General features: G+C 36.7%; 1 protein-coding gene across 9 annotated transcripts in view; it reads left to right on the top strand.

Annotated features, from left to right (window-relative positions):
* TOX (thymocyte selection associated high mobility group box) overlaps positions 1-17,051 on the top strand; it is a 219,771-nt gene that overhangs the window by 111,882 nt on the left and 90,838 nt on the right. For all 9 annotated transcript variants that reach the window (XM_035318437.1, XM_035318440.1, XM_035318439.1 and 6 more), the window contains one exon: positions 2,180-2,245. In XM_035318437.1, coding sequence (XP_035174328.1) covers positions 2,180-2,245 — 66 coding nt within the window. The remainder of the gene's footprint in view (positions 1-2,179; positions 2,246-17,051) is intronic.

The following is a 17,051-nucleotide window of genomic DNA, read 5'->3' as shown; positions in this document are numbered from 1 at the left end:
CAACTTAACTACACTGTCCAAAGGATTTCTAATAAATGTGATGTTGGAATGTATCTTTTCTGAAAAAAAATATCTAAATTTATTTTAAAATTTAAAAGAAATGTTGACTTTATTGTTGATAAAATGATTAATTACCTTCTTTTTACAAGTAGGAATTTGTACCTTATTTCAGATCTGAATTTCTGTAACTTCCATTTCTCAACGCTAGATCTCATTATACCACTGTCAGGAAGGCTGACATCTTGCTATAAGATATCTTTCTGGGGTGTAAGTACCAATCACAGTGATCAAGGCACCTTTCAGCCTTTTGTCTGACAAGCTGAATATGCTGAGCTCCCGTAGACTTTACACTGGGGCACTTGGTTTCCAAACACAGGCAGTGAAATGTCTCTTAAGAATTTCATCTTTCCAATTGAGTAGAAGAAACAAAGCATTGACCTTTTTCCATCATTCAAACAATCCAAACACTAAAAAATGTTCTCCTAAATTCCACCTGGAATTTTAATAAATAATAACAGTCTTGAGAAAGCTGAAAGAAATGGTAAGAGTAAACAAGAAACAATGAATTAACTAAAAGTTCATCAATCCCTATTTTTAAAGCCTATTCCAACTATCTTTGTTCCATCAAACTTTGGAAATTCTGTACTTCCTATGGCAGATCTGAGCCTGTGGCATAATCTCTTCCCTCCCATGAAAATAGGGATTCTGACAGATAGGCTGTGACTCTTTATTAAATAACTCTGGCCAGGAAGGGCAGACCAGCAGCTGCTGTGCCAGGAGCTGGCACTTGTTCACTTTTACTGCTGCTGTTACAAGGCTTGTAGCCTCTGGCAGAAGAAGAGGATGAACAGCTGGAAGCCGAAACCTCTTTAGCTGCCTCAGCAAAAATTGGTGGAGCTATCTGCCAAAGCCCCACTTTGACTTTGCCACTTTGATGTAGCTGAATATACTGCACCTTGCAGGTGGCATATCCTGAGAAGCTCAGCGCAGATCTAGAAGTGTCCACAGGAATTTCACTGCCACCTTCTGTAGGAGTAAAGCAAGCTCAGTCGGTGTTGGGGATTTTTTAAAAATGTTTCCACGTCATCAAAATGATGGCTCATTTCCAAAATATGTCACTCTAAGCATTCACAGAAGGGGTCAGGTGAAAGTTATTTCAAACAGACCTCGTAACAGCTGGATATTTGTGGTTGATGGCTGGGGATGGGGATTCCTGCTGTTGTTCATTTCTACTTGAAAGGTTTGAAAAGATTTCCCCTACCTGCTGAATGGGCACTGGCACTATAGTTACCCTGTTGGCACTGCCGCTTGAGTGAGCCTGATGGAAGTTCTGTGGAGACATTTTCCAGGTTACATAAGAAATCATGAGTTTTATACTTCTTCGTGTTGATACAGGATAAGGCTTCAATTCTGACAGTTTTTCTCCATCTAGACCCTCAGTTTTTAATCAAATTCTTTCTATCACATTAATGTTACTTCTTGACTGTGGTTGAGGGGAGAAAAAGAACCAGAAATTGCTTTGTATACATTTCCAAGAATGGTATTTTTCATTTGTTGAAGGGTATTTTTGCAGTTCTGATTATGAAAGTTTATTTTATTCACACATCAAGCAAACTATCCTTTTAAGCCATACAGTCAGGAGGTATACTATTTCATACATTCAGATGTCTGAAAGCTGTCTGGAAATGTATTTCCTAGTTTCTGATATGGGAACATTTCAATGGGATGGGGTTTAATTTGTTTTGACATTTCAACTCTTGTTCTGCTCAAAAGCTAAAGTTGGAATCCATTAAGATACATTTTAGTGCAGTTTCTATTCTCATCTTCCTTTTCTCAGTGACTGTGCAATTCACTTAGTACTTCATTACAACCAACAGCAATATGTATACATGGTGCACAAAATGAGCCATTTTGTTTTAAAACAGATTGCAGATGAAAGGAAACCATTCATTTCTTGCTTGCTAGCTGTAATTACTAGAGCACTAATTACTCCAAATCACTGACATCCAGGGTCAATAAGGATGACAACAGGAACATCAAAGACAAGATGCACACACGCAATTACAAGTCTCTAAAACCAGGCTGCAATATTAGTTTATGGCTTTTTTTTTTTTTTTTTTTCAGTCAATGCTGAAAAATATTCAAGTTTGCTGAATGTTTACTATTATTTCCTTTGCAGTTTGACGGTGAGAACATGTATATGAGTATGACAGAGCCAAACCAGGACTATGTGCCAGCCAGCCAGGTGGGTTAATTAATCTTCTCAGCCTTGTTTCAAATTGTAATTAAACAAATTCAAAGAGTTGCATTGCAAATGAGTGGCACTATCAGTAACTGCTGCAATCAGGAATAATCATAATTTATAAACAAAGCATTTAAGCCTTGTTTCCAGTTAATGAGATAGAGCTGATAAAACACCAGAGTTGGCGTTTGTTGAAAGATACTACCTTGTTTCCTCTCCAGAATGCAAGCAGCTGTTTTGCCAGCATGATCTTTCCTAAACAGTTGTTTTACCTTCAGGAAATAAAGTCTTTACAGGTGCAGGTTATTTGTTTATCTGACTGCAGACAAGTTAATCATTATAAGCTACACATGTCACAAATAGCTTTAATTATCACTCGTAGGCCAGTTGTAGTTGAAGTATTGCATTTTTAACGCTAATCGTATGGCTGAGGAACATTGCCAATGTTACACCATTAGCAATGGGGTTAGGGAAATGACTCAGTCTCACGTAGCTTACAGCCCAAAAGGTTTAATGTGATGTGGACTCTTTATGGGTATTTTTGATTCCTTTCCCTTTAGGGGAACCATACACACTTAATTCTGATACATATTTCAAAATCCTTTCAGAAACACTTCCGCTTTAACCCTAAATTGCTATAGCTTTCTAAGATGGAAAGATTTAAATTATTCCTTAAAAAAGAAGAATTAATTCTGTAGTAGTAAGTGTTGTTGATAGTGGTGTAGATCAGTTACATTGTGTAATAGAAATTGCCCTGAATAATTGGACTTGAGGTCTAGGTCATGCAATGTCTCAGGCAGTGGCTAGTCTGATATACCTCTTTCTGACAGGACCGGTGGGATTATGTGAAGCTCTCTCATTAGGTGGGAAATAAGTTTGCCTGCACAGTAAATGTGTGTAGATAAGCTGGGTGTAAATTCAGAGTTTAGGAATTCCGATTTTAGCTCTGGAAAGTGACAATACATTCAAATCTAAAGGTTCTTATAAAGTAGGGTTCTTCAGATAGTTGTGATAGGCTACCTCATTGTAGCATGTAGCACGCCAGTATATTTGGGGCCAGGGAAGCTGGAGGCTGTGTGAGATGAACTACACTGTTCAATCAAAAAGGCTTTTCTCAAAATGTTCCACCATGTTGCTTCCCAGTCTTCTGTTGAAGTTATTGTTGAAATACCTTTAGAGACCAACTATACTTGCATTTAGGATTTGTGCATGATTGAACTTATTCAGCTAAGAACCCTCCAAGATCCAGAGGTAGTTTAGAACAGAACTGTTTGATTAAAAAATGAAAAATTATATTATTAATTTTTCTCTAACCATTAATCCAAAAACTGTACTGACAAGTTTTAGTATTACTATTAGATTAAAGCAGCCTAGTATCATCTCATTTATGCCTTAAGGGTTTTGAAGTGCAAGGGCTAATTGAATTTGTTTGAAACAGTAGAAATACAAACTCTGTGAATGATTGCTGTTATAAAGCAGCTGCTACCTTTCAGAGAATCATTATGTCTGTCTTAAATAGTTTTGAATAAAGAATTGCAAATCCACATTATACATCAGAATTATTTTTCTTCTGTTGATATTTTTGTACTGTGTATGCCTGTAGTTTAAATAATTTAAATGGCACATTGAAAAATTAAGAGTATAAGTTTTAATCTTTTATGCAGTTTCTACATGTGCTAACAAGGCCCAGATCCTTAGAGATAGTTATGCATCTAACACTCACTTATTTCAATGGAAGAAAGGTGCTTAAACTACCTTTAAAGATCCAGGGGTAGAAATTTTAAGTGCAAATTATTATGTCTTCAAGGAAAAAATCTATCAGTTGTGACATTTCCAAATTCAAAGATGACAGAAAACTCTGATTAGTTACTAAGAGCTGGAACTAATAACAGGCTTATATAGTTATAAACTCACTATGGCAAAGCCTAGCTTTTGGGTGTCCAGCTCCCAGGTAGAATTCAAACCACAGATGTAGGTGTCTGAATTCTCTGTCCTTTGCTGGGGGATCCATACAGCAACAGCTTCCATGACAGCCAGGCACAGTATTTGTGTTACCAAGCAAACTACAGTCAGATAGTGTCCCATGCCCATTTGAAGGAAGCCATCAGCCTTCAGCTGTTGCACCCTCCTTTCTTTCCCTTACAGTGGTTCTCTCCCGATGCTGCAGTAGTCTTACATTGTTGCATTGTTCTTGTTTTTTAAGGGAATATATGTGAAAGCCTGTAATAGTAACTTTTAAAAAATATATTTTTATTTTTTTTTAAATGGGACCAAAAAACCCGCATCATGCTAGGAACAGGAAATGGAGTGGATGTTGGGAATCCTGCCTCTCTTGTCTAGGCAGGATATTTGTACTGTGTAAGAAACCTTCCTGAACCTGTTCCTGATATCTACAGTATATCTATAGTATATCTATTGTATATCATAGTATATCTTCTAGTAATTCCCTGAAGGAACTGAGAAATTCTACATTGACTGTACTGAGTAAGGTCTTCACTGACTGTAATGTGGTGCACTTCCTATCACAGATGAAAACATTTAGTGGTCACCCTGATTTGGTGAACTGACTAACTTTTCAACAGTCAATCTGCTGTTAAAGCCAGATTATTTTGCAGGAATAAGGTATTCACTGCTGTGAAAATAAATCATGCAATATTGTATAGGTTACAAGAGAGGAAGAAGAAGAAAGGATGTGACTGTACATTCTAGTCCCTGTTTTCAGGACTGTTTGTTCATTTTCCACTCACTGTTACTGGATGTTAAAAAAAAAAAAAAAAAAAAAAAAAGTCCTGTAAGAAGAGATGAAAAAATTTTCTCTTCCAGATGAAACTCTAGTCACTTAATCCATAGTTTTCTGCTTCCATTTTCCATTTGTGCTCATGATCCTTGCAGTCACATGACTTCAGGGAGAGGATTGCAAGCTACCTCCTATCCCCAGCAGCTCAGCTATTCTCCTGAGAGGTCAGAGATGAGGATTTGAATCCCGTCAGAATGAAGAGTGAATTCTCCACTTCCCTCAATGGATGCACATCTGCTAACTAAAGTGTGAATCCCAAATGTTAGGAGAGGCATGGCCCTATCAGAAACTTTTATTTGAGCTTGGATCATGTTGACTGGGTCAGGAGTGAGCATCATTTTCTGATTTCAGAGTCTGACCCAGCTTATTTGGGAGGTAGGATGGCAGACTTGGTCATGATATAGAACACCAGAGACTAAGGGGTTTCCATTAACCTGTCTTCAGGATTATATGACTATAGAAGCCGGATTTTGGGGGTCCTGGTGCATGCTGACATGCTCATCTACTTTCTTTGGATCTAATTGTGAGAAGTGAGCTTTGCTGGCTTTGTCTTCTCCTTCTAACTTACTAGAATCCAGCATTTCAAGAAATACAGGGACTGTAAAATGAAGTGTCTTTCAGAGTAAAATAAAATTTAGACATAAGAAATGTTTCAATTGCTCTGAAAAAGTTGAACTTTGCACTTCAGTTCAGTTCTTTTTGTTTACTGCAAAGTGTTCATATCCAGAAAAACATCACCTTCTATTATTTTAAGGTTTTCAATCAATTTATCGCCTTTAGGCTAACATAAATATAAGCTCAGCCATTGGACAGGAAAAATATAGTTTTGTTCCTTTTGCTATATAACATCAAACATCTGCATAGCTTGGTAATCCAAGACAAGTCTCCTCACAGCATCCCTCAACAATTATCATTTCTGTTCAATTTTCAAATCAGTACATGCTTTGGGACTTACAGACTAAGTTGCTAAGTAGCAACATATGGCTCACTACTGTTCCTGTGATGTTGCTGCAAGCAAACAGCATAATTCTATACTTGAAATGATTTTTACAGAAAGCCAGTGCTGGAACTGAGCCAGAAGTGTAAGTATACTGTAAAAATTAATGATATTCTTTTAGACTGTCCCAAAAGGCTGTTTGGCAATGTTGTCTCTGTACATTTTATATATACATGTAAGTACTGTATTTTTGGTTATGATATATGTAACATAGGACTCTGCACTGCAGGCATCTCCTAAATGAGTTATGCCAGCCATATTAACAAACATACACAGTAAAACTACATGACATTTTCACTACTAATTGCACTTCAATCTGAAAATATTTATCATTTTAAAATAAAACTATGTCAACTGCTCTGCATTTCAAATCCTCAGAAATATATTGTTTTCTCCCCACACCTATAATTGGAATTTTGAAGATGAATTGTTCTTCATGTAATTTCTCCTTCTGTAATTTGTGGGCCATGTAAAACACAGAATAAAATTATATTGTTTATTTTACATTTCTTCTAGTCACAATACAGAATGTAATTCAGGACTCTGTTGTACAGGGCCTCAACACTTCTCTAAGCCTTCCCAAGGCCTGAAAAATGTTCAGTTGTAATCCAAAGGGAACAGAGGAGAACTAGCCAGTGATTTGGGGCAGTACCTGCATTGCCCCTGTGGGAAGATAGCAGATACCCGAGGCAGAGGGGAGCATACTGCTTGCACAGTGAGGATATTTTCGTCCTTCCCAGAAGTGTGACAGGGAGACCTATGTATGATATGTATACTCTTTAACACAGTGGGCACCAAGGGTGTCAAAACTGTTTTGTCCTGTACAGCTCAAGGGTAAAATGGGATAGGATGACATCCAACAGATTTTTCATGTCAGTAGGAAAGTAAAGGGTCCCTCTGTCTTTTGTTGCCAAATGCATTATTGTAGATTTATCCCTAACTTCCTATTTCATGTTTATACCCTAATTTCTTATCAGGTCAGCTATTACTCATGTGAAGTAGGGTTGAATGAATGCTATATAATAGATGCCCTTTCTTGTTCCGTTGTAGTCCTTTCCAAAAGGTAGGCTAGTATTTCAGGGCACTGCATCCCATTTCTACCAGAAGATATGTCTCTTCTTGCAAAGCCCTGGAGCTGCAGTCAGCTGAGCATGGCAGGAGTTGTCTGCCTTAGAAAGGATTCAGGAAAAATAGCGTTCTTAGATGATGGACACTACAGCAGTTCTGCATCTTCTCCATGGGAAAAACAGGTGATGACTAGAGCATCCTGAAACTAAGATCTGACCTGGAATTGGACCACATTGATCTACTGTCCAGAAGGAAACCCTGAGGACAAGGATGTATCATAAACGTACTTTTTCAGGGTATGTACATGGAAGTGTGGACATTACAATGGGAACTCCATTATCCTGGGATTTCCAGTCTGGAAGCCTCTTGAACCACATGCCTAAATCTTTTCTCCTTAAAATTGTGAAGACTTTTTTTTTTTTTTTTTTTTTTTTCAAAATATATTATCATGATGGATCTTCATCCTTTATCTGATATTTCTTTGAGTATAAAACACCTCTGTCACTTGCCAGAAGACATAAAAACCCACATTCAAAAGCACAAACTGTGAAGCTATAGAGGACAACTCAGGAACAAAGCAAAAATTCTCTCATGGACTGGGCATTTGTCACTGTGAGGGGAGACATAGCTCTATCAAGTCAGGTGTCCTTGTCTCTGAGCACCATATCCTCACCAGTAAGTTGCTATCACTGCAGCTATTTGCTTCACACTGTGAAGCCCAGTGCAAAGTCTCTTCTCACTAATTTGTTTCCATCCAAGTAGACATATATGAGTTTTCATAACCAAATTGGTCCATTGTAGGAGGGTACATACTACCCTGGAGTTAAGGGCAATTCTGCCCAAAAGCTGGGAAGTCTTTCTTTGCTAATTAGTTGAAGGCATCTCCACACTGAGGGAACAACACCACCTGGTCAGTCTGCTGGTTGGCTGCAGTTCAGGGCTCTCTTGGACCGTATTCAACCCCTCTGTTCCTGGTCCACTGTCTTGTAAATTCAAAAATACATTATCAACAGAAGGGAGTCCGCTTCCTGCTCCTCCATTTCTTTGAAGAAGGCTGTAGATGGCACTTTCCAAAAAAAAATAAGGGGGGGGGGGGGGGGGGGGGGCGGAGATGGGGAGATGTAAGTTTAAATCGACTCAGGGAACAAAAGCACCAGGCATATTTTTCATATCCTGAATGAGTAGTTAAAGATAGAGATAATGTTACACTGCATTTCCCTTTTGTGTAAAACATAATCTCCTAATATGCTCTGGGGATAAGGCCCAGAGTCTGGAAAGAATTGTGTCCCTGATAACAATGCATCAACAGTTGCATGAACAAGGCTCTGTGCATGTATGTATGTATATGTATTATATAAGCATGTATGAATGTCTTCAATGCAAAGTGTAGGCACATGCACTCTGTATGTATTCAACTATAGAGTTTTACCTTTATATTTATCTAAGATCAAATGCCTCAATTTTTATATCAAAATTATGGTCTGTTGACCTGTGTTTAAGCCTTTTTTTTTTTCTTTTTTTTTTTCAAAGATTACAGAAAAGATATAGTTTAGTTGAAATAACTTTACCTTCCTTTGCTGAAATTGATTTTAGTTCAGCTGTTCAGTAAGTATTGGACTTTTACTCCAACCAGTAGAAATGTATATGACCGACTTATCACCGAAAAATGAGTTATTTTATTTAAACATGTTTTTACTTAATGCTTCTTTCAGTTAATGCCTATTCTATAGTACATGATGTAAAAGCACTAAAGAGGGCAAAAACTTCTCCCTAAGGATTCTAAGCAAACATACCCATAATTACAGTTGTATAAACAAAAGTGTCCCTCTCCAGCCTTCAAAAATCATTAGCATGGATCTGTAAAACTGAGATCACATCAGAAACCTTGGCAAGTATAACAATTTTTTCATCCTTTTATTCATCTTCTGGCTGTAGAAACCCTGCACTTACATTTTCTTTACAACCATGAGGGCTAAAAACTTTTTAATGAAAGCGGTTTTAGAGGGTAATTGCCTTGCTCCAGTAGTTTGGGGCTTTAGAAGTAAATGTCAGATAGTGCTAAAGTAATGCTAAAACTGTGAAGTTGGCCCTGTTGTTTACGTAGTGATCCAGTGCATCAATTAAGAGTATTTTTCTTAAGAGTTGCCAATGGGAGGGAAATAATGTAAATACTGTGTCTTGTCAAAGATGTGGCATCAGGATGATAGCAACTTCAGTGATAAGCCCACTATAAATCAATGCAGTAAAAATAACAAAAGCTATTATTTTACCACAAAAAAGGTAAACAGAAAATCAATCATCAAATGATGAATTCTGTGTTCAAAAGCCAGAGGTATTTTTTCCCATATCACAAGAGAAAATGCACTGCTTTTTGCTGTGCATGACGAGAGAACTTTCTGTTTAATGAGCAACCAGTGTAAAATATCTTTCAGAATGTTTCCCTCTACTCCTTCATGTACAACTTTTTTAGCATGTGAAAACAGATTATAGACATCATATATTTTAGTTATGTAGTTTCCTTTCCAGGAAACTCTACAGGTCAGCAGTGTGGATGAATTATGGGATGTAACCATGGGAAATGTTAAAGGCAGTATTTTTCAACTAAGCTTCATATAAAATGAACTTTTTTAGTCCATAAAACGTCTGTAAGAATTACATGAATTTGAACTACAAATTAGACCAATTACTATTATACTGTCCCTTTTGGCAAAGGCTGCTGCAATACAGTCAGGTTGACCTATTGCCCTCTGACCGAATAAACCGATAAGATGCCATGCTTTGATTAATCTAGTTAGTTTTACAAAGTCTGGCAGCTCAACAAGCCCAAACTAGTTACTCAAACCAGTCTTCAATGTAACATTCAAATGATCACTCTGCAGAGTCCCAGAGGTATTCATTACAGACAAAATTGCTCTTGTTGCCTTGCATACAAGCTGAGTTTTCAATGGGAAATGAAAGGCTGCCTGGAAAAATAGGCCACCTAATTAAGTTAAACTACTCTAGCATTTGGCTTGACATCTTCATTACTCAAAATTAAAAAGATGCTTCACTTGAGCACACAAGTTACTATTGTTTATGTTGTTTTCCTCTTAAATTGGCTTCTTACATAGAAGTCTGTTTTTCAGAATTATATCTTGTAATAGCTCGCATATTTCTTGCAGTTTATAAAAATGTCTTAATAGGTACTACACTACTGATGGTTGGTGCAATATTAGTACGATTGAGCTTATTACTGAGGTCCCAGCAGTCTTACTGCTTACATGACACTTTATTAATGGAGGGCCAGATCCTTCCAGCTTTACTCAAATAACCTTTACTCATTCATGTACTTCCTTGGCTTTGTTACTATAACATCCTAAGTCCAAAATCTAGGCGTTCAATTCAGTGGCACCACTGATATGAATCGAGAGCTTTCATATCCCTAACCTATCAAGATTTCCTGCGATTGACACAGGGCTAAGCAAAAATGAAATCAGAACAATTATGAAGACTAGCCATTGTCTATGTGTCAATCTTTGTTTTTTCAATTGGTAACATTTTACATGAAATCAGACATTTTTCTGGAAATTTCAACAGTAGTTCAGGAGAAGTATAATGTGAGTAGGACTGGATGTCCTTCTGAAAACTGGAAAGCAATCCATTGTTCTCAAGCCTTTCTAAGTAAAAAGGAGGGAAAAAAAGGGGGGGGCCCCCCCCCCCGGAGGATTCTTTGTCCTTTGACATTGTGTGCCGTGGGTACAGCATTGCTTCATTTTTACATGTCTTTCTCAGGTGGAATTAGGAAATTTAGACAGAATATTTGCCCCCAGAGCAGAAATACTTAAATGTAAATCTATACTACTGCTATTTTAAGAGCATTCAAAAATGTAAACATGTGAAAAGCACACTGTCTTGATTGCTGGTTTAGAGTCTATGATGCTAATGAGGCTTCTGACAGGTTAAATGTGGTGTATCATTTGTATTTTCAAGCAGCAAGATTTGTGAAGATTTGACTTTTTTTTTTTTTTTTTTTTTTTTGTAAGTTAAATTCTGGTTATTGAATATGCATATCTCTCTTCATTATTGTTGTTGTTTTTGTTGCTGTTTTTAACCCAGTGCTTTATAGTGTGCAAAATTTAGGTACATGTTGCAGATGTTGCTAAAAAAGTTTTTTTTTTATTATTTTATTTTATTTTTAATAAGCCTTTTAACTCAAGTTGAAGAAGAATATTTAGAAAATGTAGTGACTAATTTATAGAAGTATAGTGTAATTTCAAGATTATACCATAGGTGATACTGACTGCAGTATAGTACAGACCAAAAGTTGTCAAATAAGATCCTAACTTACCTTTAGGATTGTACCTTTCATTAAAATAATAATTATTAATAATAATAAAGTTATTGCACCTGTTGTTGCAAGGAACGTCTTGTGAATATTTTTCTATGCATCCTTTACCAGGTCTGTAAAAGCCTGAAATAACAGCGGGGGAGGGGGGGGGGGGAGAATTTCTCTACTTGTATTTAGGAGGTAGCATGCTGGAAAACTCAGGGTGAAAGTTTCCCCCTTCTTTCAGCATCCCCAAAACACTGGACAAGCAAGATCTGTGTTTACATGGGGGTCCTCCTAAAGTACCCCCAGTGCTGCTCTTTGGAGGTTGCACAAATAGGGACCGTACACGGTGTGGGGAACCAAGTACCTTTCTTTTCAAGAAAGAAAGGTGTCTAATAAGGACCCTGGCTGGGCCTCCTCCAGAATTCATTAATGTGGGTAGGAGTGTGGCACAGGTGAGCTGGGAAAGGCTGTAGGTTGGAGGAATAAGCATGCTCCACAGGTGCCTCACGCTCCTGAGGTTTCATAAGGAATTGCTCTGGGGGCTGTTCAGTAATTCTAAGGAAGTCTTGCACTTCTCACTTAAATTTAAATAGGAAAACTGCACAGCTGGGTCTTTGACTGAAGGGAAGCTTGAATGCTTTGATTACAATATTGGTATTCGCAGGGCCCAAATCTTGTAATCTTTTATAACATTTGTGTTTCTAGTCATTGTCATCTTTAAAATGTGTTTCAATTTAAAAGCTTCATTGAAAATACATTTCCCAACAAACCACTATGGTATATATATAAAATTAATATAATTAATGAAAAGATTCTTGAGTGGAACTACTCTTTTACATAATTCTGTTAACTTTGAAATTTTGATTATTTTAAATCAATAATATCATTGTCAGCACATTCTGCTTCTTGAAAATAGAATTCATCTGGTACTGGAAAATTAATGTTTTGCTTGAGGCTTTGCCCTTTACATAATGTAAATTAGAGAAATTGATTAACACAATAGAAAAAAGTTATACCTTCCTCTGTAATATATTTTTGATAGCTGTTGCTTGATAAATTAGTATATTGTACATTTTAAAATGAATATGATTTATTGCTGTTGTCTGCCATATGAAGAAACACACAAAAAAAATTGTTTGCAGGATCATTGACTTGAACATATCAATGGCACTGTTGGACAATTCTTGCTGAGTGTTAAGATGATTTATGTAACAGACCGAAGGTTTCCACAGTAATGCATTATAGTCTCAAGCTATCAAGCCTTGCTCATGCAGAGACAAAAGAAGCTGAAAAAAAGAAAACACTTGCTTCTGAAGGTCCTCCATTAAGGAATTAGAGATAAGGTTGATCCTATTAAAACAAACTCCTAGAAGTATCTACTGTTGAATATATTATCCTAACTCTCAGATGTGTATAAGGTATGTTGCTGTTCTTCCTCTTCTAATGAGCTCATTGTTTTTACATTACTCTTGATTCATAACTATTTCAGTTATGTAACAATGTGTTCAATAATAGAAGAGAAGACTGCCTGAAGCATCTATCTTTTAAAAACTGGCATCTTTCCACAATTCAGATGCAGAAGCCTTGGTGCAAATGAAAAATTAAGACACGCTCTACATAGTTGGCAGTACCATTCATTTCATTTGAATTAAATATCTATAGGCAAATTTCAGTTTTTAAGGAATTGTTACTAATATCAGATTCTGTTGAATACATGCACAGTGACTGATGCAACCACTGAGCACACAGATTAGACTTATTGAATGTATATTATATCTTTTCTGTTGACATATACTAATGGTTCTGCTTTTTCCAAAGGGATTTATATCGGATATTTGAATGATTGCTGCCTCTTGTGGTCAGCTTGTTTGTAGTGTCTTTGGTTTACCTTTTCTGATTACTTTTTAAAGTTTTGTTAAATTTATTTTGAAATATAAGTAAGCTTTTCTGGTGAATAGGAAATCACCACTGTAGATTATTTAAGCAAAAGGTCTTTATTTTAATTTCCTCCTTTCTCCTTATTCATTTTTCCTCAGAGAATAGGAAATATTTCCTCTCTCTATTTCCCTTTACGTATGCAGTCAGGTTGTGCAAGCATTTTCCTTATTTTTCTGATAACAATGACTATTCAGCTTCTTTAAAAATAAAGATAGTAGATTTTCTTGGGGTTCTTAGCATAACAGGATGCTTTGCCCTATTGTTGCTAAATTAAAGAACTGCCCTTTGACATATAAAGCCTCCCCTTATACATCCACTTTTGCCCCTCTTCTCTATCTTACTTCTGGATTTGGCCAGGCTAAATGGCATAAAAATTAAATTGAAGCAGACCAACAAGGTGATTGTTCAGGAAAAAAAGCTTGGACTTGGGTTGGATGGTGAATTAGGGTTAAGGGTTTGCATCATTTTATTCTGGTAAACTATTCTCACAAAATTATAGGCTAAGGTGGCACAGATTGAGGTCTCTTGATCTCATGGTAGATATCTCAAAGATCATCTGTTTTATGATGTTTTCATCATTTGGGGCAGAAATGTCACAGATATTTAACCAGAAACACAGAACATTGTTTTTTAGATTTGAGAAGACATCCTTGATTCAAACTGTTTACTCATGGTTTCAAGTCTATAAATAACCCACATTTAAGGATGGTTAGTTCTGAGGTATCCACTATGTAACTCCCACCTGAAATATACTGAAATCTGCTTGTAATAAATTCAGGTGTAATGAAAATGCTCTTTATTATGAAGTCAAATTAAAGCCTGTATCTGTTCAGTGCATTGCAGTGTTTTTATGGTGTTACTTTGCAAAGGACTTTCTCTCTGGAATGTAATGAAGACCTAGGAAGTTCCCCTAAACTGAAGAGCTGATAAAAACCTCAGTCACTCCCACAGTCATGATATGAAAGCACAACTACTGGCAAAGTTCCTGGCAGCTCTGTGGTAAAGTAAATAAAGCATTTACTGCAACTCTTTTTGATTCAAAAGTGAAAAGGAAAGCTTGACAGTACTTCTGGGACCAGTAGAATGAAAAGGAGCTATTCCATGTCTATCTGAGTACACAAAATCATGCTGATACTAAGGCCAACCATGAAAGAAAAACACACTTCCATGTTGGGCAGTAGGGGAGGAATGGAGGAAGGGGTGCTAGGGAAGACCCCAATCCTTCTCCTCATGCCCCAGAAAATCCTATGAGAGGTTGATGCTATAGGCTACAATTATTATTAATGCATATGAGCTGTACTTATGAATTGTAATTTGTTACAGGGACTATAACCACCTCTGATGGTTTTGGTGTTAAATTAAGGCTTTCATTAGAAATTCCTGATAAATGGCTTGGGATGGAAGAGATTCTCCAAGAAAGTCCAGGAGTAGGGACAGGATAATGGCTGCCCTTGGGAGCAGGAGCTCATGCTGCAGGGAAAACCTAGGGACAGGGCTTGTGCCTTCAGATGTTTTTTTGGGGAAAAAGATAATGGCATCACACTCCAGGAGAGCCCACTGCTACTTTGGACCAGTTGCAACCAGAGAGACTCCTTAAGAAGGCTTTCCTGTTGGTGAGGGGAGAGATGACAGGGTTGTAGGAGTGGATGTTTGAAACTTGTAGCTCCTGTAGGAAGGCCAAATGTATGTCCTATTCCTCACTTCTTCCCGCCATGTGCAGTTGCAACGTGTTTGTTTCTGGGATATGTTAGGTTTACTACAAACATGTATAGGACCATTGGCTTCTGATGTGCCAGTGTGCCAAGTCATTACAAGCGTCTTAACCTTACTCCTGAACACGAGCAACCAGAGCACTGTCATGTTACTGTCATGGTACTGTTAAAGTAGCTTCCCTGAGGAACAATATAGACATATACTAAGTATCATAATACCAGTTTGCCTGGAAAATGTTAGATGAATAGGGTGCTCCACGAGTACTCCCAAGTATCTGTCCATTCCATTAACATATGGCTTGAATTCTGCCTTTACTGAAGTTGACAAATAGTTCATCTTTTTATATTAATTAAATTAATAAATATATAGGAAACACTAGTGCTTTATAATTGGCTATGTTTTTCAGTCACTACCATAGCATGATAGAATTTTATTACTATAGTCATATAGTATATATGATATATATATGACATATATATCATATATACTTTATATATCATATATACTATATATATACACATATATAATAGTATATATTGTTTTGTCATGTTACTGTTGCCTCTACTGTACTACTCATACTACTTTAAGAAGCTTACCTAAGTGTAATTGACAGTGATGTGGGATCAAATACAGTCTAACTGGTTTGCAAGCAATAACCATGGTGTGATTATTTTTTTTTAAAGTAATCAGAGCAACCTTGTATTTAAAATGCTTAGTCTATATTTCAAATGCTTATTTCATATAACATATATAAAGTAATTATGTAGTTACACATGATACAACTTGGGTTGTGGAATTTTATGGCATAGTATTTTATTTCCTTGTTAGTAAGTCAATGTCCTAAAGGCAGTTCAATTGCTGTTCAACACATTTTTGTAGTGTTACTAATTAAAGACAGTTGAAACAGCATATCTAAATCTAACTACAGCAAAAGCTGGAGGTGCAGAAATAAATAGCTGATTTGACAAATAACCTCAGTATTATTGGTGTAGGCACATCCAGACTGTCAATAGTTTGTTTAAGAATATTTGCTTCCACAGTAAATGTAAATTGAAGTCCCTTCTTCTTGTTAAAGTGGTCAGAGAATAATGTAGTTTTGTCCTACTCTTGCTTCAGGAAAGTAGGAGGCCAGATCTCTTTTTCCTTCTCTAGAAAGTATTGAGCAGGGACATGTTGATTCACAGCACATGGTATTTTCACTGTAGAATAGCGAGAGAGAAAAAGCAAATGTTAGATTAACACTTCTTTGTACCTGTAAAGCCATGGGAGAGGCCATCAGTCTTTTGGGATAGTGGAAAAGACAGTGTTGAACACAAAACGTCCTCTTTTCACAGTTTTGTTTGTTTGTTTGTTTGTTTTCACCTATAAGAGCATTATGAATGTTGTCACTTCCTTCATTTCTGTTCCTCACTTTTTAATACTGTGGTATTAGACCTTAATCTATCTCTTCAGAGACCTTTCTTTTTCGTCATCTATCTTATGTTATAGTAGTTAACAAATAGTGTATTCCGTGTCCATAATAATTTATTTGGTTTTACACAACTTATACATTGTAGTTGAGCAAATAAAACTTGTTCCATTTGCTGTAGGTAAGCCCTTCCCCATTTCCTCATTTCATGAGGATCTATTTTTCCTGTATATGTTTTCTCCCTTGGCAATGGCTCTGTTTCTAAAAGCAAGGGCAAATACAACAGAAATGGCAGAAAACTCATTCCAACTTCCCATTAAGGAGAGCACAGGGGCAGGGAGAGAGCAAAATCTGGTGCCAGAGAAGAGAAACACAACTAGAAAGCATGGGCAGAACCAAAGTCCTCACAAATAAGAACAGTGATATCATTGGCAAACTTTTTCGTCTCCATGTTCTGCCGTCCTGTTTCATTCTTTAGAATTCTACTTTTGTCTTTGCAGTCTATCCTTCCTGTTCCATTTCATACTAAGATAATCAATAACAGAGGTGTAAAATTTGTTGGTAAACAAACGAAGC

This window comes from Oxyura jamaicensis, chromosome 2, assembly GCF_011077185.1.
Source record: "Oxyura jamaicensis isolate SHBP4307 breed ruddy duck chromosome 2, BPBGC_Ojam_1.0, whole genome shotgun sequence".
Lineage (NCBI taxonomy): Eukaryota > Metazoa > Chordata > Aves > Anseriformes > Anatidae > Oxyura > Oxyura jamaicensis.
This window is presented reverse-complemented; position numbering and strand designations above follow the sequence as displayed.